Below are 21,802 nucleotides of genomic sequence, written 5' to 3'. Positions count from 1 at the left end.
CGGGCAACAGCCTCGTACTGTGCGGGCGACAGCCAAGAAATGCCATGTAGTAACTCTGCAGATCCCTGAGATTGTCCTAGTATAGAGGTGTAATCATGAAAGGGCAATGTGTTGTTCTGCTGTGAAAATTACAACATCATGTTTACTTTTCACATATAGTGATATTCATATTGTGCGATGTGGATAGATGTTTGCGACAGAAATTTTTCTCAGCTAGAGGAAACCCTAGTTCATGAAATTTGCCAGCGACATGCTTCAGTAAATTCTGATGATACTGTTTTGGGGCAGTCAAAATGAACCTGTGTCAAACGGTATAGGCAATGTGTAGGAGCAGAGACTTAGTAACGTCATGGAGTGCAAGAGAAAACTGAAGATTTAGTAAAATGTTCTTGTGTGAATTGCCAGGACGAGTTATCTAAGGAAATGTGATGTGGCTTCGTTAAAATTTAGTGCTGCAGTTTAATATGAAAAGGATGAGGTGCTGTTAAGAAATACTTGCTGATGATCAAATGTCCTCAGACCGATACTTGTAACATATGTGGACTTGTACTCAACTTAGCAGATGAGCAAATTATGTAATGAACATCATCAGTGGTCCTATGTATGGACGTATGTCCTAATGACTGACGGCGAGGTGTATATGTGCCAATGTAAGTACATATATCTCTTTCACTGAATGGAAGTGCTTATTATGAAATGCTCTGGCTTAAAAGCAGATGGTTGTTTTCAGTGCACAGAACTTGTAATACAAGAAACACAACATGGTGCATATAGTTTTGATATGAATGTAATAAATATATTTACCTAATTCAAAAATTCTGAAATTTTTCTTGCAAATGAAGATATTAAAGAGAGCAAGGTTTACAGAGCTGATGAGAGTATATGTACATAGAAATGTGCATATTACATAACAGCACAATTACATAAAGCCTGTCAAGTATTTTTTTTTTCTTTCTCTCTTCTCATTCCACCTCCCCCCACTGATTCCCCAGGCAATTCATGATCTTCAACCCTGTGGTAATAATCGTCTTCTCTGTGTGAGTGTTCATACAGAGGGTGGCATATATTGCTTGTTAGCGCCAATGTCACCAATATACGGGCAGATTTGTACTCACTGTAACTTACCAAGCAATCACCACAGCTCTGTAAGTGAAATATTATTGAGTACAGCATAAAACATCCAGCAAGCACAGGTCAGCGGAAAACATTTGACGGATGCTGTGTGCGCTACATGAAGAACCTCTCAGAAATTTGCCATCACGCAATCTTTTATACAAAACAAGACAATATTTTTGCATCACATAATAATAACAAATGTATTCAATATCACAGTCTTGCTATACATGACATACATCATTATGTTTAATAAATACCAGTCTGTACATGTATACAGAACAATAATGCAAATGAACAATAATGCAGATTTCATCTAAAAATACAAGCTACCAGAGTATAAAAGTTGCTGTGGGGGAAGGGGTAACTTTCAGGGAGGTCCCCTGTCTCAGTTTTCTTCCTGTGAGTGTGGGACTTCCAACCTGGATCATGTTAAACTTGGTTTCATCTCTAAAAGGTGTGCCTTGGAAATATCTGGTGATTCAGATACTACTGACAATTTCTGTGCTTTTTATGATAAAACATTTAACTCCACTTCTTGAATAAAGTACATGTATACAAAGAAATAATAATACATATCTATATACTATAAAATGAACAAAGCAACTAAACTGCAAATAATATAAAAACCTTACACAACACTGGATATTAAAAAGCACGATTGCAAATTTCTCATTGAATATAAATAGTAATACTGGTTCTGTAAATAACCATGATTAGGCACTTCATACCAGTTGAAACACCTTCAGGTTTGAAATGATGAGGAAATATATTCTAATGAAAAACAATGCCTTTCACAAAAAAATTAATACCTGAGTACAAAGGATCTGTTTCTACTTCACATCACTGTTTCCTGAAATCCATACTTTTGGAGTCAATTATTATGACCTATCACAGAAAGTACGTGTGAAAGTCACTGTTTGGATCTCAACTCCTGAATGTTGATGTTGCTGGTACTTGAAGTATATCAAGATAACTGTCGCATTCAAACAGGTGAGGTTGTCAAGAGTGAGGTTGTCAAGAGAGAAGCAGTCTGTGAAGGGGGATAACTCCTCTGGTGCATTTATTGGAAGCAGTCTGAAGCATCAGCTCTCGCACAGTCTTTGGTCAAAGTCTGTCACTGAAAATCACAAGCGAAAACAGCAAAGAGTCCTTGTGAGGTAACCTTATCTCACAAACTTCTTAGCAAAATTTGGCTGAGGTAAGGGTCTGGTGGGGTTGAGTTTTTCATCATGGAGCGGAGAATTGGGCAAGGGATCTAGTCTATTAGCACTACTCCAGGCATTCAGATTTGGTGCACTAATAAACTTCCCACTGCTACCTTTCTTCTTTGGCTGAAAAAAAAAAACAGCAGAGAATACTGTAAGATCTTTATGAAGAATGGATCAATTGTCTGGTATTAATTGTCACTGTCCTGGTAGTGTCACTAATGAACTTAACAACTTAACAAACTCTATGAACTTAACAACAACTTGACAAACTCTATGAACTTTACAACTAAACAAACTCTATGAACTCATGGACTGTGGGATCGCAAAGATGTTTTGGGGGGGTTTTTTGAGAATCACTGACAGAGACAATGTATTAATTTTATAGTTGAAACTTCCTAGAACGACCAGTAATGTGAAACTCACCTTTGATAAAGGGTTTAACACTCCAACATTCGGAGCAGAATTAAACACTTTGTTGAAATTTGTCTCTCTGTTGACTAACTCCATCTGATAATACCTCTTCTCATCCTAAAAAGAAAAACAAAAAACACAATATATCAATCAAGTGTTCTGTATGAAATGATGTAAAGTGAACTTGTTACTCAAACCAAAAAAGGGAGATCTTCTGCTGACATAAATTACAGATTTTACATGAACTAATCACTGCTGTGTGAAATGTATTTAGTAGGTAAAAGTTATGAGAACTGCTATGTAATTCAGTGTTAATGACACAAAATTTCTCTTGATTTCTGATTAACTACACGCAAGTACTTGTCCTGTAAAGTATGAACATCTGCTCCTACACAAGTTCCATTAGATTCTCATTAAAATACTACATGTATTACTGTCTGAATTTTATATACCTTCATAATGCCATACTCAAGAGCTTTCCATTTATACAAGATTTAGCGTTGGAGGGAATTGATGTGCCTAGAGGAAACAACTGACCTTTGGCAGGTTACTGAAGAGCTTTCCCTGGTTTGACATACAGATATACACACCATACTGATGCACACCTAGTAGAGTGTCCGCTTCGGCAGCGGTAGATCCAGGCCTAATCCTGGGTTGAGTCACACTTAAGACCTTAAAAGAGGAAGTTGTAACTTCCTCGCTCGCTGTTCAGCGTGAAGGGGATAGTGCAACGACTGGTTGACCCATATTGATATAATTGCTTGGGCGGGGTGGCTTTCTTGCCTTTGGTAAGGCGTCCCAGAGAAGCAGCACTAGATATATACAAGGAGGCACATTACATGCACTCTAAGGATTCCTTTGTCGTCATATTACTGAAAAAGTGTTAAGTACAATGTTACACTCCAAGCACTCACTCACTCACTCACTCACAAATTCTCTGCACTGGGCCAGTGCTGAATATGGGCTTCATGGCTAAAGCAGTTACATACTTTACTTAGCCACAACCAGATCATAATTTTAAGCGGATAAACTTTAATACTTACAATCAATGCCTTCATGCGTCCCTCTCTCTCTGAGACAGCCTCTCTCAACTGATGAATCAGCTCCAAATCTTCAGGACGTGAATCTCGTAATCTGTACCTCTCCTCAGCCTCCTCCAACCTAGAAACACATACAAGCCAGCAATGTATCATAGCAATGGTCTATACATGCCCATGCCACCTATGTGACACAACAAGGTAAATCAGGTGCGTCAACATTGTGCTTCAAAATGCAGAACCATTTCTGACAGGCCTTTGCTGTTTACCTGATAAACCTGACAGAGACACATGAGCCAGCCAGGGCCCCAGCCTCTGAATTGTATTATAAGAGTACATAGCAAGATTTCAGACAGGCATGATTACCATTGCTCCACTAATCATCAGGTTCGTCAACAGTTGATCAAACTTACACTCCAACAGAAATACCCTTTAAATAACTTAACTGGTTTAAGAAATTCTACAAACTGTACAAAAGAAAACAACAAAGATACAGCTGTACTCACATGATATTCAGTTCTGATATTTTGTCCTTGAGTAGTTCCTGTGCTCTGTTAAATTCCACTAGCATTTCCTGAGTCTCTCGCAGATGATCAGCAGCCAGGTTACTGAGGTTAGCTTCATGGCGAGCTCTCAATGACTCCTCTTGTGCTCTGAAAGTTTGCGGGGAAATTTTCATGTTAGACGTAAGACGTACGATGATCTATATGTGTGGCTTCTTTGATGGTGCTTGTGTAATATAGGGCATTTCTTGAGCCATACATGTACAGGAACCCAAGATCTACTCCATACCATAAAATGCTGACTACTCTGTGGATTTGCATCCATATATAATAGTAATACCCATATTACAAATTCTTAATCCTCATTCAGTCTCTTCACCTAGACATCCTTCATCCCTGCCACATCAGAAGATGTATGAGAACAGAGCAGAATTAACTGACCATCAAACTTTTAATGTTTCTGCAAGATTACTTATTTATTAATTTGATTCATGTTTCACATTGTACTCAAGAATATTTCACCTATACGCAGACAGCCAGCACTATGGAGGGAGGAAACCAGGCAGAACCTGACGAGAAACCCATGACGATCTGCATGTTGTTGGCAGAACTTCCCACATAGGACTGGGCATGTTCTGCTACAAAACTATCTACTGGACACCAATAAACATGACAGTATGAAACTGTATAGAACTATATTCTGAAAATTAATGGCTCAGTCTTATTTTACATTGCTTGGATGAGAGACATTGTTCAACAAATTACTAAACACAAGATAAATGCAATAATTGGACATTTTATACATATTACAAACAATGAAGAACTGACTCACTTCAGAGTCATGTCAGCTTCTACTTTGATCTTGGAGATTTCCTTTCCTTTGTTCTCTATCTCCCGTGACAAGTATTCCAGCTGTCGTCTCAGTTTGTGGCCCTCGTCATCCAAATTTTTGATGTGTCTCTCTCGCTGGGAAATTTCAGACTGTAACTCTTCTGTTTTATTCTTATGATCTCTTTCCTGATGACATTCGTAATAAAATGGAACATTCAGGTGCAAAATCATTTGTTTGTGTCCACTGTTAGAGTAACGTTTAGAACTTAAGGTGATAGGCATCACAAAGCTTAATGAAGAACCTAAAACAATATCAAAACAATATCAAAACAATATCAAAACAATATCTTGCAAGATGCAAAATATCCCAGAAATATGAAAACACATGTATTAGTTGAATTCATTAACAGCTACAGAACAAAATGCCAAAAACAAAAACTTTTTTTTTAATTTTGCAAACAAATGCAAACACAAGACTACTACAACATAGGTCACACATATCTGTTGCTTAGATACAATCTGGGGCTTACTGCCTAGGCCAGGTATAAAGGTTTCTTTCATATAAAGTTTAATATTCTCCCAGAAAAGGACTATTTTATTTGCAAATAACTTTCTGCAGAAAGCATCCTACTGTTTATCTTGAATCATTCTCATATTCCTGTTATCCTGTCTTACATTACTGTTATCTCACAAACAGAATATGGTCATGATGAATGAGGGTCAACTGTTACCAGACACACACCTTTTGTTTAGTGATCTCCACAGACCGCTCCAGCTCTAGTCTGGCTGCATGGATCTGGGACTGATGAGCCTCAGTCTGTTGTTGTATCTCCACAGAGTGGGACTCCGTCAGCTGGGACCGTAATGTGTCTGAGGAATAAAAAAAAACGTTAATCTTGGTTGAATACATGTATGCGCAGGGTTAATGCAGGAAATTAACGCTCTGTTCTTCATTGAAAATTTGAAGTATTTAGGTTTAGGGAATCTTTATGTTCCTTATCTACAATATGTGACATGTATACATAGCAAGTCCAGTTCTATTTCAAGTGTCAAAATTGTGAGCATGAATGTTGACTTAACAATGTTATACTAGTAGTCCAAAATAAGGTACATTTACTATGTGAAAACATGAAACAAATTAACCACAAGCAGTAAGTCTCACCTAAATCATGCTTGTGCTTTGCTTTCAAATCTCCCAACTGAACAAGTTTAGCTTGCTCTGACTCTTTCAGTGCATTATCCAGGGCTGCTTTGTGAGCAGTTATCTGCCCCTGCATCTCTTCCAGGTGAGAGGCCTTTAGCCTCTGCTCAAGTTCCTGTGAACAACACACTGAGCAGTGAAGTTAATACTGTCCAGACAGTTGATGACAGTAGTGAGAATAGCAGTGAAAAGTTTATATTTATGTTGTTCGATACAGCAGTGAATTTTATGCTTTTTAAGTATGGCGATCACATGTGAAATAATCATCACTAATTCTTCAGTGACAACAATTATTTTCATCTGCTAGTCTTCATACATCATTCACCATAACAACACACTCACATGTTTTTTATTATGAGAAAGATAAGGCCTATTTTCTTGTTGAAAGCACATAGTAATAATGTCATAATTAACAGCCATACATTTACATTTGTACTGAGCTAAAATCAGCAGGAGGATTTAGTCTGGTGGGCAGAACTTCTCTCAATCACACACTCAAGAAAATAATCAAATCAAACCTGTTCCAACACTACAGAAGAAAAGTTCCAGAATTACATTATGATGCATGCAGATTTTTGGTTTCAAATTTTCATCCATCCAGCCCAGATTTCCCTGTCAGTAAGATGCACATGTACTTACAGCTAACTGGTCCTCCCTCTGTTTCTGCAATGTCACCATTTGCTCCCTGTGTTCCCTCTCTAGGTTGTCTACCTTGGCAGAGCTCTCCTTCTCTACTTTCTTCACCTCCTCCTCCAGTCTCCTCTTCTGGTTTGCCATGTCTTGATGTAACTTCTCCAAGCTTTGTGAGGCTGATGACTCAGAATTCTCCATCTTGTTCTTCAAGTCAGATATCTGTTAATATTCGAACAAAGTAGTAGCAACATATTACAATGTATATACCATAGTGGTGAATGTATCAATTTTAACTATTTTCATGGAGAGTAAAAATTATGGAATTAAATTACAGGGTTGCTCAGAAAAAAAAATTTCATTGTCCCAGATTTGAGTTTGTCCCAACAAGCATCTGAGAATCCAGTGCAATGAAACTCATATATGAACACCTGAATCACAAATTAAGTAAGTAAGTAAAATCAATTTGAAGCAACTTGATGAGAATATAATTTGCTTACATAAATGTACATTTAAATGAAAAGTATGCAAACTTCAGTTAACATGCAACCAAAGATCTGCCACAGCACAGATGCTCGGCCAGGGCTGGCTTGTTCAGCTAAAGCACCGTTCTTATCATAGCCAACAGGCTATAGCATACACATATTTTCTGGTCCAGTACTACATGATGCCCATTACACATGAATAACATGTCATGATGAAACAACAAGAAGCAATGTTAACAATGTCATCCTCTTGCCCAGTTTCGCCGCCCACGTACCTGAGTGAGGAGCATTGTGACTTGTCGTTCCCTCTCCTCCCTCACACAAGCCAATTCCTCATCCTTCAGTTTGGCTAGCTGTACCAGGGCTGCCTTCATCTCATCATCCTTCTGTCTCACCAGGTCCTTTCGCAGCTGTTCTGTCTCCTTACTAGAGGAAGAACATTATTACATGGGTTATTTAAAAAAATTTGGGTTATAGTATACATGGAAGGTATTGCACAGTCAAGGTTGAACATTTAAAATAATACTTTCAAGTGACAGTTTTTCACAAGAAAAATATTTATGGCATTCATCTTTCTCTGTTTATTCATTTTGCAATATTCTATTTATTATTTATATTTTGACAATATCATGATTTTGGGTACTTTAACAAGTTTAAGCAATGTTTTCAGCTGTAGGCCTTCAAAGTCTTGTGCCAATGTGGCGTTAAGCCACAATCATTTATTCATTCAATGAATTGTACACAAAGCGTGACATCATACAAAACGTCTTCTATGACACTGTGACTTGTTGCGTAAGTAAGCTTGTATTGTGAATGTCATTCCACTGAGCACGAATTGGAATATCATAAAGCAAAATGTTTCTTTCTTGACATCATGGTGTTTGGGTGTGAGATATCAAAATGTAATAACCAGTGATATCTAACTGAGCGAAATATCATTATCAGTGATTTTATTTATTTATTTGATTGGTGTTTTACGCCGTACTCAAGAATATTTCACTTATACGACGGCGGCCAGCATTATGGTGGGTGGAAACCGGGCAGAGCCCGGCAGAAACCCACGACCATCCGCAGGTTGCTGGCAGACCTTCCCACTTACGGCCGGAGAGGAAGCCAGCATGAGCTGGACTTGAACTCACAGCGACCGCATTGGTGAGAGGCTCCTGGGTCATTACGCTGCGCTAGCGCGCTAACCGACTGAGCCACGGAGGCCCCCATTATCAGTGATGGAAATCCTGATATTATACCTTTATATTTCACCTTTATATAAATAATAAATAGGTATGATGAAGTAAATAAATATGCCTTAGCTTGTATTTATCTTCATCCTGATTTGTTACACACTATGCATAGCTAAGCAACATTAACGTCATCCCTCAATCAATACATTAACACACAATATTAGTAACAAAAGATACAAAAATGTGACAATAAAATCTCCCATTTTTCCATATTACAATCTACCCTTCTGTTAGGTGTTGGTCGTGTGCAAATATACATATTACGTAGAGATGACCTTCAAACAACATCGCTTATGTCATGCAACAGACCGGCCAATACATTTACCTCCCCACGTAATATCATTTCATGTTGTTTATGTCTACAAATAAAAGATGTTGAGTTCGTTTACTTCTTAGATTTGCTTCATCATTCACAAAAAAGTGAACTATCAAAATTTCTCTCAGTAATAAAAGTGTTAATTCACACAGTTTATAGATATCACTTTTTTTTTTCACTTTTTTTATATTCTACACCCATACGCCATGACATTGAAAAAGAAACATTTGTTTCAAGATGTTCCAATCTGAGCTTATCGGTATGACATCATAATACATGTACAGTAAACTTTTACATTTCTACGTCACGCAACAAAAAGACACGACATCATACATTTGCAGCTTTGACGTATCCAGGTCAACTGCAATGGCCTAAGCTTAGCGTTGATTAGTCTAAAATGCATGACTTCTGTGGAAGAAGTAAAACAGAATGCTAGCATGAAATATGCAGTTTTTGCCATATTTTCTTCACTTTTGGGGGTAAAATAGACTTTCACACCTTCATCTTGGTGTTTGTTGTGTAACGCACCGTGACTGAACCTTCTTCAGCATACCAACACCATAGGAGAATGACAAGGCTTGCTTACCCTACAGTTATTTGAACTTATTTCTACAAAAAATTCTGCTTTTGAACCTCTAAATGCTTGCATGTTGAACTGATTTGGATCACACACTGATGTGAACACAAGATGGAGATGTACAAGAATATGGCAACTTGTATTACCAGCCAGAGACTTTTGCCAGTTTTTTTCTTGAAGTCAACTAACATCTTCAAATTCAGCTCAATCTTCAGCTTCCCTACCCAAGTAACTACCACTGCAGCACCCATGTAACTACCACTGTGATACCCATGTAACTATCAGTGCAGCACCCATGTAACTACAACTGTGGCACCCATGTAACTACCACTACGGCACCCATGTAACTACACCGCGGCACCCATGTAACTACCACTGTTGCACCCATGTAACTACCACTGTTGCACCCATGTGACTACCACTGTGGCACCCATGTAACTATCACTGTGGCATCCATGTAACTACCACTGTGGCATCCATGTAACTACCACTGTTGCACCCATGTAACTACTGCTGTGGCACCCATGTAACTAAGACTGTGGCACCCATGTAACTAAGACTGTTGCACCCATGTAACTACCACTGTTGCACCCATGTAACTACCACTGTGGCACCCATGTAACTACCGCTGCGGCATCCATGTAACTACTGCTGTTGCACCCATGTAACTACCACTGTAGCAAACATGTAACTACCACTGTAGCACCCATGTAACTACCACTGTGGCACCCATGTAACTACCACTGCGGCACCCATGTAACTACCACTGTTGCACCCATGTAACTACTGCTGTTGCACCCATGTAACTACCACTGTAGCACCCATGTAACTACCACTGTAGCACCCATGTAACTATCACTGTGGCACAGAAGACATATTATTATATTATTACATACAACTCCAATCAAACAAATAAAAAAATACCCTAATTCTTCAACATTTTCAACCGCCTGTGACCAATATTTTGAAACATACTGAGAAAACCGTGCAGTCAGATAAATAATTTGCACAATTTTATGAAACAAATCACTTAAGTGTGATTTTACTTGTAACTGTATGCATTAATTCCACTGAAAAAGTGCTATAGACGTTGAAAAGGTTGAAGATTTACTGTAGCAACTAATTCCTGCGTTCTTCACTTATGCAAACCTTAATGTATCTGTCCATTTTTTCTCCAAATCTGCTGTAAGCTGCTGTGTTCTGTTCTGTAAGTCATGCTCTGCTGCTGTTAACTTTGCCTCATATGACAGCTTCTGCTTGTCTAACTCAGCCTGAAACAACCAAATTACAACAATGAGTAAACTATTTTTTGACAACAGCTGCATAACAATGACTGATGTAAAAGTTATATTTTCCACAAGACATGTACACACATATGGTTATTGTATTTTGGACACAGCAAAAAGGTAAGGAATATAATTTTGCATCTCAAGTGGTGTTTGTTTCCACTTAATAACCTGACATCTAATATTCATGCCCTTCTGGTCATGGCTTGGTTATCTCCCTTTAGTGCTCCCATGGATCATGAGGCTGTATTCTAATTTAGTCAGACTTGATCTCAACTCCACAAGAATGTTCTGCACTAAGCTTGTGACAAACGTTTCGTAGCTGGATTATCTCCCCTTAGTCTGTTATAGATCATGAAGCTGTCTTAGACTTCATTCATGCCTAGTTTAATCTTCAAAACAATTAACTGCACTTAAAATTGTGACTAACCTTAGGATCCTTACTTTCATACTGCTGTCTTGGACTTTTATGACAAACTAAAAATTACCATTTAGAAAGTCCATAAAAAATATGTTATGTTAAGACTAAGTCTGACATAAGAAACCTTGGTGATCCCCATGCTCCTTGAGGATTGCTTCAGTACTTTCTCTACAAGACCATTCAGCAATCATGCAATCACTGCAGTTAAGGAATAACTTTTTACATTTGTCACCCACAAATTTATTCCATCATAAAAGTATGTGAATCATAAACTACATGTAGCAATTAATTCTTTGTTCGGCTCACCTGTAATTTAGCAGCATTAGCCTTGGCCTGTTTGAGTTCTGCTCTGCTATTATCCAGCTCTTGTTTCAACCTGACAGAAGCATCCTTCAGGTTGTTGATGTGGACTGAGGCTGAGCCCAGCCCAGACTCACTTTCCTTCACAGCAGTCTCCAGCTTCTCCACCTAACAACAATACAACGGTCTCCACTCACACTCATATATATATATATATATATATAAATCATTTTTTTGTTCTTTGTTTTTTGTTTGACTGATAAACTGACTGTTGTTTAAATTCTTCACTGTTACTACCAGAAATAAGTTTATTTTAGCAGTGGCGGAATGCCCAGAGCAGAAAAGAGCGATAGCTTGATTTGAGAATGCAACTCCATTAGTCAGTGGCCTAATAGTCACAGCACGTCAGCCCTTTAATCATCTGCGCTTATGAGACCCCACTTCAGCACAGGTATCAACAGAAAATGTTCTCCCCAAGTTTAAATTAAGACAACAAGAAAGTAAGGAATCAAAAACAATGTAGTGAAGATAATACAGTTCAATGAGAACATAACACATGGCCAGGCCTATCACTAGAGTTTTTATCTGACTTTAAATACATAGTAAATCTTAAATGCAGTTAAAAACTTTTAAACATCTGAATACCGTGACAGCTGGTCTGAAATTTATCTAACACAAAATACACAGTACACGTTGAATGTAGCAAAATGTGTTAGAGCATCTAAACAGTGTGACAGCTCATCTGAAGCTTATGTGGCACAAAATACATAGTAAATTTTGAATGTAGCAAAAAGCGTTAGAACATCTGAGCAATGTGACAGCTGGTCTGAAATCCACATTTAATCCATGGCTCAATGCTTACCTCTTTCTCAGCTGCCTCCAGCCTACTACACAAATCCGCTTTGACTTTCTCGAACTCTGCCACAACAGCAGCCTTCTCCCTAGTTAGTCTCTCAGTTTCTTCATCTAACTTCTTCTTCAAACTCTGAGAGTAGAGAACACAATTACCCAATACTCCTTAATGATGCACTCAATACAATGCAATATTATACTTCAATCTCATATCTCAATCACAACATAAAACTGAAGCAACAACTGACGAGGCTACTGAAAGATATACAAACTTTCCAGTTCTTGTAGCAGTTAATACATGCAGATTTGTCACAGATACAAGAAGAATAATGCAGTCTTTATGATTTTAATAGATTTTCTCAGTATATGAAACTCTTACCTGAGTGGTATCACTGAGAGTTTTCAGAGCCTGCTCCTTTTCAAGTTTCACTTCATTTTGATGTTGCTTTGAAAGGTCATCCAGTTGACTGGCATGATCGGACAAGAGGCTTCGCTCTCGTTCTTCAAACCGCTCCTTCATACTTTTGATTTCTCTGTCATATTTTTCTTTCATCGTTTGTTTCTCCACTGAGATGTCCTCCAGGGCCTGCCATCATCAGATACACAAGAATGAAGATACGATTATTGCCACAGCTTCATGGTGACAATATTACAGTGTAGCAACAACATTTAATCAGAGTTTGTCTGATTCTGAGAGTTCTATTGATCTTAATGTTAGGAGGCTCGAGGTTTGTTTTTTCTCCAACTTGAAAAATGTCAGTTTTAGCACCAAGAGTAACATTTCATGATGTTTATTTACCTTCAAAAACACAACTGTTTAAACTAAACTTTAATCATCTCATTTACAGATGATATATTATTGCATTTGACTACAAATTCCAACCTCTGTTATATGTAATGGAAGAGCATGTAATGATCTCTACAGAGTACATGCAAGAAGGTCTTCATCAGAAAATTTTATGATGTCAAAAATATGAGCTCATACAGCTACAGGTCAAATCTGGAGAACTGCAGGTAACTTTCAACCATGTTCATGTTTAGATGAATGTGATATAAAGACATAATAAATGGGGTTTTCTTTCTGCACAACCATACCTGTTCCAGGGATTTTAATTTTATGCTGGAAGTTTGCGAAAGAGTGGATTGCTGGCTTTCCAGATCTTGTCGTTCTTTTTCCAGCCATTTTAATTTGTCTTGAAGTTTTGCCAACTCTGACTGAAGATCCACAATTTTAGATTGATGCTGTATGCGTGTTGCTTCTAGTTCACCGATCAAGCCTGAAAATACACATCAACAGTCAGTATAGCAGTAATAAACAATTGGATACAACTAGCAGGAATTGTTAAAATGAAATATTTCTAGACTTCAGTCATTAAATACAGATGTTTATTGTTCACATAAAACACAGAATAGTTTTCAATCAACTTTCCTTTATCTCATCTTCAAATTTGCCTTGTGATCTCATTATGTATATCCAATTACAGCTCAGTGTTTATAAAGTATGCAATTATAGGCATGGGTTGTAATGACTCCATGTTTAAAAAGATTTATTTTTTTTGATTGGAATTTTATGTCGCACTTTAGAATATTTAACTTTTACAACACATCACAGCTGTCAGCATCATGGGCAAGGCTTAAAGAGAAAACCCACGGCTATCCCCAAGGATGCTGGCAAACCTTAATTCCCATATATGATTGGAGAGGAATAAAATAAAGTCTATGTAAATTAGCAAACACAACTCCAATCCAGTAAATATTGCAAATTACCATTTTTTTTTCTTTGTGTAACAAAAGTTACTTGTATTATGTATAAAGCTTCTTCCACCCATTTGAGGGCGAGGTATAATTAATAAACATGACTGGAGGCTTTACTGTCAAATTACTCCGTGTACAGGTCACAGAATTCATTAGTGAATTCGCCACTACTTGAGTGAAATATATTCTGGAGTACAGCATAAAACACCAATCAAATAAATCATTAGTGAATTGCCATTTTCTGTTCATACATGTACATTCTACATACATGTGTATGTATATGTGCTCAAATGCAGCATTATATTTAAAAATAAGGCAAATTACACATACAAATGAAAATTTACGCATGTATGTTTGGATGATGTATTCTTACATATATACATGTATATACTGCATATGTATAGTAATACATGTATAAAGGAGTGGATAGAGTCACTAAAACAGCATATGCACATGTTTATACATGTATGTACACACATACACATACATTTGTACAAGTGCATACCATAGCTGTAACCCAGAACATGCAGAGAGCATTGAGCTTATGAAGATGAGTACATCTATATCCCAGCAGGCAAGAGGCTGAGGGAGACTGCCTAGCCCTGTGTGTCTGTGGGATCATGTACAGGGGAACTTACTGGACTTGTTTAGGAGGTCCTGGGCCTGCTGTGAGCACATGTGCCTGGAGGCCACCAGCTCAGCCTCCTGTTCCTTTAGTTGTCTCTGAGCACTGGCTGCCTCATCCTGCATTGCCTGCAGCTGTCAATCATAAAACATCACATTGCCCATTGAACCTGTTATTAATATATCAAGTGTGGGTAGTAAATGTAACAGCTGATGCTAACACAACAATACATGCATGTTATGACAAGACAAACAAAAAAAATTACAAATATAAATATTACTGTAAAACTAATACTAAATACATGATATAATTAATGGCATGCACAAATGCTAGTACTGAGACATCAAAAGTCACACAAATGTCTCCCAATATAAGTGCTGAGCAGTTGTCTAACTACATGTACACATGTGTATTTCTTAGTATACACCGTATTTGATAGCTGTTACTTTTTTTTTTTTGTTTTTTGATTTTTTTTTTGACCTTCCTCTTGAGAGTTGTTCACTTACAATGTATATGGTGGTCAGGTTTATGGTGGAGGAAACCGGAGAGGCCTGAGTAAGCCCTTTGCCAGACACCTGACAAACTTTTTGACATAAAGCCAACCACATGTATGTACAACTTGTATATATGTATGTAGTACACACATACAGTATTTACAGAGTATATTTATGAGTTTCCTGGGTATCTGTTGATTTGATTTGTCTTGCACAATCTGGATTTGATAAACCTGTATTTAAAGATATAAGTTTATGAGTAGTGAGGAAGACCACTGCATAGCCCTAGTTACTATTTGACAAACTTCCTGAGGTCACAATCTATTCCAACTCTACCAGGGCTATATCAAGCAAAAATAGTAAACTTTAAAAGTGACAATGTGACTGTGCATGAAGAAATATGATAAAATACTGCTCCAAATGAAGCTTTCAGAGAGGGTTTAAGTCTGCGAATTAAAGGAATTTGTACCAAAATGTAAATTTTGTTTCATTTATTTGTTAAGTTTGAGAGCCTAAACTTTTTCCAGAACTAAACAACCCTTTACATGGCCCTATCTACATAATGTATTTGTAAAATAAAATAAACCCCCTCTATAAATTTATGTAAAACTCAATAAAAAAGATTTTTTTTCTCTTTAAACACTTTCATGCTTTCTGATGATATGTGGTAATCTTTTCTGTCTTTTGAAGTAAAGAACGACAAGTAATTTAAAAAGACTGACGCTCATACTTCACAGATGAACTGCAATTTTCCACTGGCTCTGTCTCAACAAATGTCAGTCTTGTGCATTCTTACTGCTGTACCTATGAATGTATGCATCACGCAATTTTTTTCTTTTCCTCCACATTACAGAGTTTCTATGGATCTATTTACTGAAGGCTTACTTAAGCATGGTCGTCTAGTGTACTTTGTTATTTATGTAAGAAGATCTTCTGTGTCTGTAGCTTATCTGCAGGCCTGCCATTTAGGCTGAAGCAATAACACATGGCCCAACCCTCATTTCACAGCACTCTGGGATCCATGTCTATCTGCTCAAATGTGTTTGCTTTCAGCTAGGCACGTTACATAAGGTGCCTAGCAGACAACTGATTATCCTGGACACAAAAGTCACTATAGTTAGAAGATAACAATTCTCTTCCAACCGCATATGCCATACCCAGTACCTAAGAAATTCAATTGTTTCTACTGATACACCTTGACAAATATTTATGGTCAAAATAGATGCATTTAAATGCAACCAACCAATGTCACTACAGTCACTTTTGTCATTATCAGTATGATAATCTACATCGTATACATACAATATAATTAATATATAGATACATGTATACATACAGTATCTGCTATCTCTGTAAGATTTCTAATTCCAGTTTCTTTAGGCATGTATACTAATGATGTGATTCATAGATTTGTATTTACCTTAATTCATAAAGCTGCATGTGCGTACATTTCAAAATTGTACAATGTATTATTGCTTTTATCTGAAGCAGTTTTAAATACATGTGCGGTGCAGGGTTCAAAAGTAATCAGTCGATCAAATGGTAACTTTTCACAGCCGATATCAACTCACATGTACTGTAACTGGAACACACAGTAAACAGTAAGTGTATGCTGTCTTGTCAGGCATTTTCACCACTTACATGTACACATTTATAAAAAAAAAGACTATAAAGGAATGTATCAGTTTTGCAGCAATCAAAATGCTAAAAGGAGAAACGTTCATGTTTGTGGTATGAAGAGTGGAGATGAAAGTTGGTCTTACACCCTGCCCAATTACTCATCTAACCACCCAGCATGACGACCAGTGGTCTGTCTTATCTTCATTCTGCCAGCCAGAATACCAAGGTCAATCTGCTGGGAAGGTGGTAAATACATCACAAGCATACTTATACAGATGTGTAAAGGTACAGACATGCAGGCGATAGCCATATGTAGATTTTCAAAATTTCATCAGTGGAACCCAAATGTTTTTCAGACGTCTCGTGTACAAACAGTATGGGCTACACGCTGGTTCACATGAATATTTACTTACAATATATATATATATATATATATATATATATATATATATATATATATTTATTTATTTTTTTATTGTAAGTAAATATTATATATATATATATATATATATATATATATATATATATATATATATATTTTTTTTTATTAGGATACAGAGTATGTAGCCAATTTTAATTCATGACATTTTATATCATATACATGCACATGTATGTAAGTAGTAATAAATGTAATGCATACATCGTCTTGACACTGTATTTGACACTGTCACGATATTGAAAGCTGTATTTCACAAAGGTACAGTCAGATGAAACACAGCCATGACAACTGTAACTTGTTGCAAATCAGCATGGCTTTTAGGTTCAACTAATGCAGCTATGAGCAAAGACAATGTATTGTAGTGCTATAGACATGTAACAAACACACTGTACCATACATGCACATGTAGGCATGTGGAACTTGCCAATTAGGTCCTAATTTCACCAAGAGGTCTAGACTATACATGAAATCCTGTCTAATGAGGCCATATATTCAAACTCAGCTGTTGCTGGGCCATATACATGGCTTCATGTAATTATATCTGGTGAGATGCAGTCTTCGGCAATATCTGAGAGCTCCAGTAACTGAGACCAATTTCACAATTTACATCCCATTTGGACTTAACATTTGGACTTTGAATTAACTGCTTATCATATCAAAAGGAAGGAATAAAATCTGGGCAAGACTTACATCTGATACACAAAGAAAAAACATAAAAATTTGCAATTCTGGGGAGTAGGGCCATTAATTGGAAATTATATTGAGGCTTTACACAGTTTAAGATGCGACCTAACATAGAATAGTATAGAAATATTTCTCAGCTTTTTTCTTTGTAGTGTAAAAATGGCTTTAAACTACAGTTTTCCTAAAGCCCCAGTGGTTATCTGAAGATATTTAGTGGCCAGTCATGGTGACACTAATGGCAATAGCTGTCACACAACTTTGTTGGGAGGGAGAGCCCAAATTGGGCCCACTAGGCTGGTTCTGCCTTCACAGTATGTTCATCAATTTCATTATTTCCAAATATTCTTGACAACTGGCAGAAAATATGCATAAAATATAGGCTTTATTATGAAACCAAAAACATATGCCTAAAAACAAAAAAGATTATGTTCTTATTTTTTAGGCATGTCTTTCTTTATTTTTCCATAAAACCATATACTCTTCTTTTTATAATACTTGTACCTTATCTTCCATCCTTCAAGCTTAGTTGAATTGGCCCCTGGCTTGTTTTCTACTCCAATGAATCATGAATCAAGTCATCAGACATGCGTACCAGTGTAACTATTACTGGCCAAGGTACATGTATGTATGTGTAAACGCTATCAAAAAAAATAGCAATTAACTAAATAAGAAGAACCTAAAATTAACTATGTTCAGGTTTCATGTGACATACCGGAAAAATGTGCACGGCAATTCATTCTACAAGGAATCCAAACTATCTTTACTCCAGATGTAACATAAATTGATGACAAAAGCATTTACCTGTTTATTTAGCTCAGTCATTCCCGTATCTTTGCCTGTCACAGATAGCTGCAACATTTCCAACTGTTGTTTGTAGGAGCTAATTTCATCTTCACTCGTTGATAGTTGCTCAATCAAACTGTCTATTCTCTGTTTTAACTCAGATTCTTGGAATGCGAAGTCTTTCTTCATTTTACTCTGCTCCAGGCGTAAAGCCTCAAGTTCTTTCTCAAAACTGGAAGACTGTGCATTTTTGAAGACACTCAGTTCATTTTCATAAAAGGCTTTTGCCTTGCTGAGTTTACCCTCATAGTCTTCCATCATTTTGGACTTTTCTGACTTCAAAGCCTCATATTGCTCCTCCAGTTTCAGAATGTTGTGTTTGTGTAATTCTTCAAGTTTTAATCTCTCAGAATCAAAGTCAGTGGCTTTTCCTTGGCACGTCTCTCTAAGTTGGAGTAATTCTTGCTCATGCTGCTTCTGAAGTTCCTCGATACACTGACGCTGGTTACTCTCTACATCAAATTTCAAGTCTGAAAATTTCTGAAGCTGTTCTTCAAAGTCTCTTTTCATTGCTAAAACTTCTTGTGACAATGCCAACATTTTCTCTGAATGTTCTGTTTTCAATGCTGATTCCCTCTTTTCAGCCTGCTGTTTGAATGTCTCAAACTGAGAGAATGCATCTTTTCTCTTCTGTTCATACTGTGCAACACACATTTCAAGAGATTCTATCCTGTGCCTGTACTCAGTTTCGTTACATATTTTACTTTTATACAACTCAATTTTGTCTTTAGTCTCTGCAAGCAATTGCTGCATCTGTTCTTCATGGTGTTCTTTAAGAGCAGCCACAACAGCTTCATGTTCATCATTTTTGGTGTTGAGAGCATATATAACCTGAAAAACAAGAACAAGATAAAAAGATAAATATATCCTTCAGAGAAACTAGAAGAAAGGCTCAGGAACTAAACACATGTGTCCACATTCCAAACACCAACTTGTTTTCAAGACTCACACAGATAAATATACTATTGGACAATTTAGGAATGAACAGACGTAAAAGGTTATCACTTTCTAAGTCCTCTGTCATTAAGCTGCAAAATTACCTGAATTCAGCCCAGAAATAATGTTGTAATATTTAACGGATACATCAAATTGTTCAGTAACTCTGAAACAATGTTCTGCATACCCAGTATGAAAACTACATTTCATACTTCGTCATAAAAGAGAGCTATTACAGCAATGTGAATGTTACCATAAAAAAGCATCAATACTGAAGCAAAATCCCCAACTATGACACAGACAGCGATCAAATGTGTATATGTAGTACTGAATTGGGAATCAAAATTCTTAATAAGTTTGGAGCAAAATCTAAAATTGTAAAAAAAAAATAAAATGAATAAATTACAAAAGATAAGTGCAAAATTAAATGCTAAAAGCTAATACAACTTTAAAGTAAAATATTGTAAAGATCGTGATTTTGTAATTTAGTTTACTATTTATTTTAGCTTAAATAATCATCATTCATTTAATAATCTGGTACCATCAAATACTGTTTTGCCTACGTTTTATAGTCTTCATTACAGGCCATGAAATAAAAAAATAACTGATCTAGGTATAATGGTAATAAACAGGTACACAGGTTTTAGTTGCAAGCCTTTCTCAAACATGAAAGTAAAAAGCTGCGAACATCAGAGTCACATGTTGTTGTTGTTACAATACTTTAAGCTTGGGCACCGAGTGCTTGACAAGTCAAAGATCTTACCTTTGTCAGCTGTGCGATCTTTTTGGACATTTTAAGATGCATATCCTGTGTAACTTCCATGTCTTTTGATGGGTTCTGAGGTATGGTACCGTATTTTCCATTCTGGTAGAAGTTGAATGACATCTTCGCACTGGTCGCCATCTTCCCTTCTCGCTCTAGCGATAGTCAGTAACCTTCGCTAAACATTTGGTATTTTCAGTGGCGAAACATTCTTTCACACGAAATCGGAGAAGTCATAGCTATCTAAGACGATGTTTTCTTCATAATAAAACTGATAAGACAGACATCCGTATTTTGTGTACAAAAATGACAGAGTTAGAGATCGTATTGAATCTCGTGTACGAGGTGACACATCAAAGTTTACACTGGTTGCTACGCGCTGTGACGGTCGACCCTCACTTGGCCACACAGAGCACTAAAGTGGGACATGCCGGCATTGGCCCAGATAACTATGTGCCTACTTAAAAGGCCTGTGTGAGACCGGCCTCCGTGTATTATAGTTAGCTTGATATATATATATGTGCGCTTAATTAGCTCCAGACGGTAAATCTGCCTTAGATTGTTCAGGAACAGTAGTTAGCGGCTGACGTCTTTCTCCAAACAGATTTCTACAAATTATATACCGGTGTATATCATATCAATGATAGGTATTTATCATAAGTATGATATGCCTAAATAATATAGAGTACGAACGTTTTATTATTGTAATTAAGATTTTATATGTATCCCAGATATAAGTAGCTTACTGATTGGCATAGCTGCTATCCCTGTTGCCAACTATAATAATGAATTCGGCTAATTAATTATATATTGAATTATCAAAAAACCAAAATTAAATTTTATCAAATGATGCAAAAATAACGCTTGCTTCTTCTCCAGCAGTGCGTGGAAAAGGTGTACCAGAAGTAAGTGAATAAGTAGAAGTAGAAGTCCATTATGTGGAGTTCTGGTATAAGTGAAATATTCTTGAGTGCGGCATAAAACACCAATCGGATACCAGTAAATGAATAACAAAGTATGAACATTTTATTATTGTTTTATATGTATCCTAGATATAAGTACTGATTGGTCTAACCACTGTCAATGTTGCCAACTATAATAATGAATTGGGTTAAATAGCTATTCGTAGATTTTGTTTTATGATTTATTTTTATTATGTTTTAATTATGTGTTTATTTGCATGTGCTGAAATTCAGAAGCAACATTATAGACGTGTATGCCTATATCT

At 36.8% G+C, this 21,802-nt stretch overlaps 1 protein-coding gene across 1 annotated transcript; it reads right to left on the bottom strand.

Annotated features, from left to right (window-relative positions):
• Window positions 1–1,466: 1,466 nt before the first annotated feature.
• On the bottom strand, window positions 1,467–20,927 carry LOC135468325 (protein FAM184A-like). Its single transcript, XM_064746512.1, has 17 exons — window positions 20,575–20,927; window positions 18,834–19,706; window positions 14,809–14,929; window positions 13,511–13,692; window positions 12,795–13,001; window positions 12,426–12,548; window positions 11,570–11,731; window positions 10,706–10,827; window positions 7,698–7,848; window positions 6,947–7,159; window positions 6,269–6,422; window positions 5,849–5,976; window positions 5,108–5,292; window positions 4,279–4,425; window positions 3,779–3,896; window positions 2,748–2,852; window positions 1,467–2,447 (listed from the first exon to the last, which is right to left on the bottom strand). Exons 1-17 carry the CDS (start codon window positions 20,713–20,715, stop codon window positions 2,280–2,282), a joined length of 3,300 nt encoding a protein of 1,099 aa, XP_064602582.1. The 5' UTR covers window positions 20,716–20,927; the 3' UTR covers window positions 1,467–2,279.
• Between the last annotated feature and the right edge of the window lie 875 nt (window positions 20,928–21,802).

The sequence above is a fragment of the Liolophura sinensis genome, chromosome 6 (assembly GCF_032854445.1).
Source record: "Liolophura sinensis isolate JHLJ2023 chromosome 6, CUHK_Ljap_v2, whole genome shotgun sequence".
NCBI classification, from domain to species: Eukaryota; Metazoa; Mollusca; class Polyplacophora; order Chitonida; family Chitonidae; genus Liolophura; species Liolophura sinensis.
The sequence above is the reverse complement of the archived record's forward strand: the minus strand, read 5'-3'. Positions and strand labels throughout refer to the sequence as shown.

Excerpts from the sequence above, each read along its gene's own strand:
- LOC135468325 (XM_064746512.1), bottom strand. The coding sequence starts at position 20,715 with ATGGCGACCAGTGCGAAGATGTCATTCAACTTCTACCAGAATGGAAAA. Across the intron at positions 12,549-12,794 it reads CTCTCAGTGATACCACTCAG|AGTTTGAAGAAGAAGTTAGA; the intron begins GTAAGAGTTTCA and ends CTCTACTCTCAG. Across the intron at positions 4,426-5,107 it reads GAAGCTGACATGACTCTGAA|AGCACAAGAGGAGTCATTGA; the intron begins GTGAGTCAGTTC and ends GCAAACTTTCAG.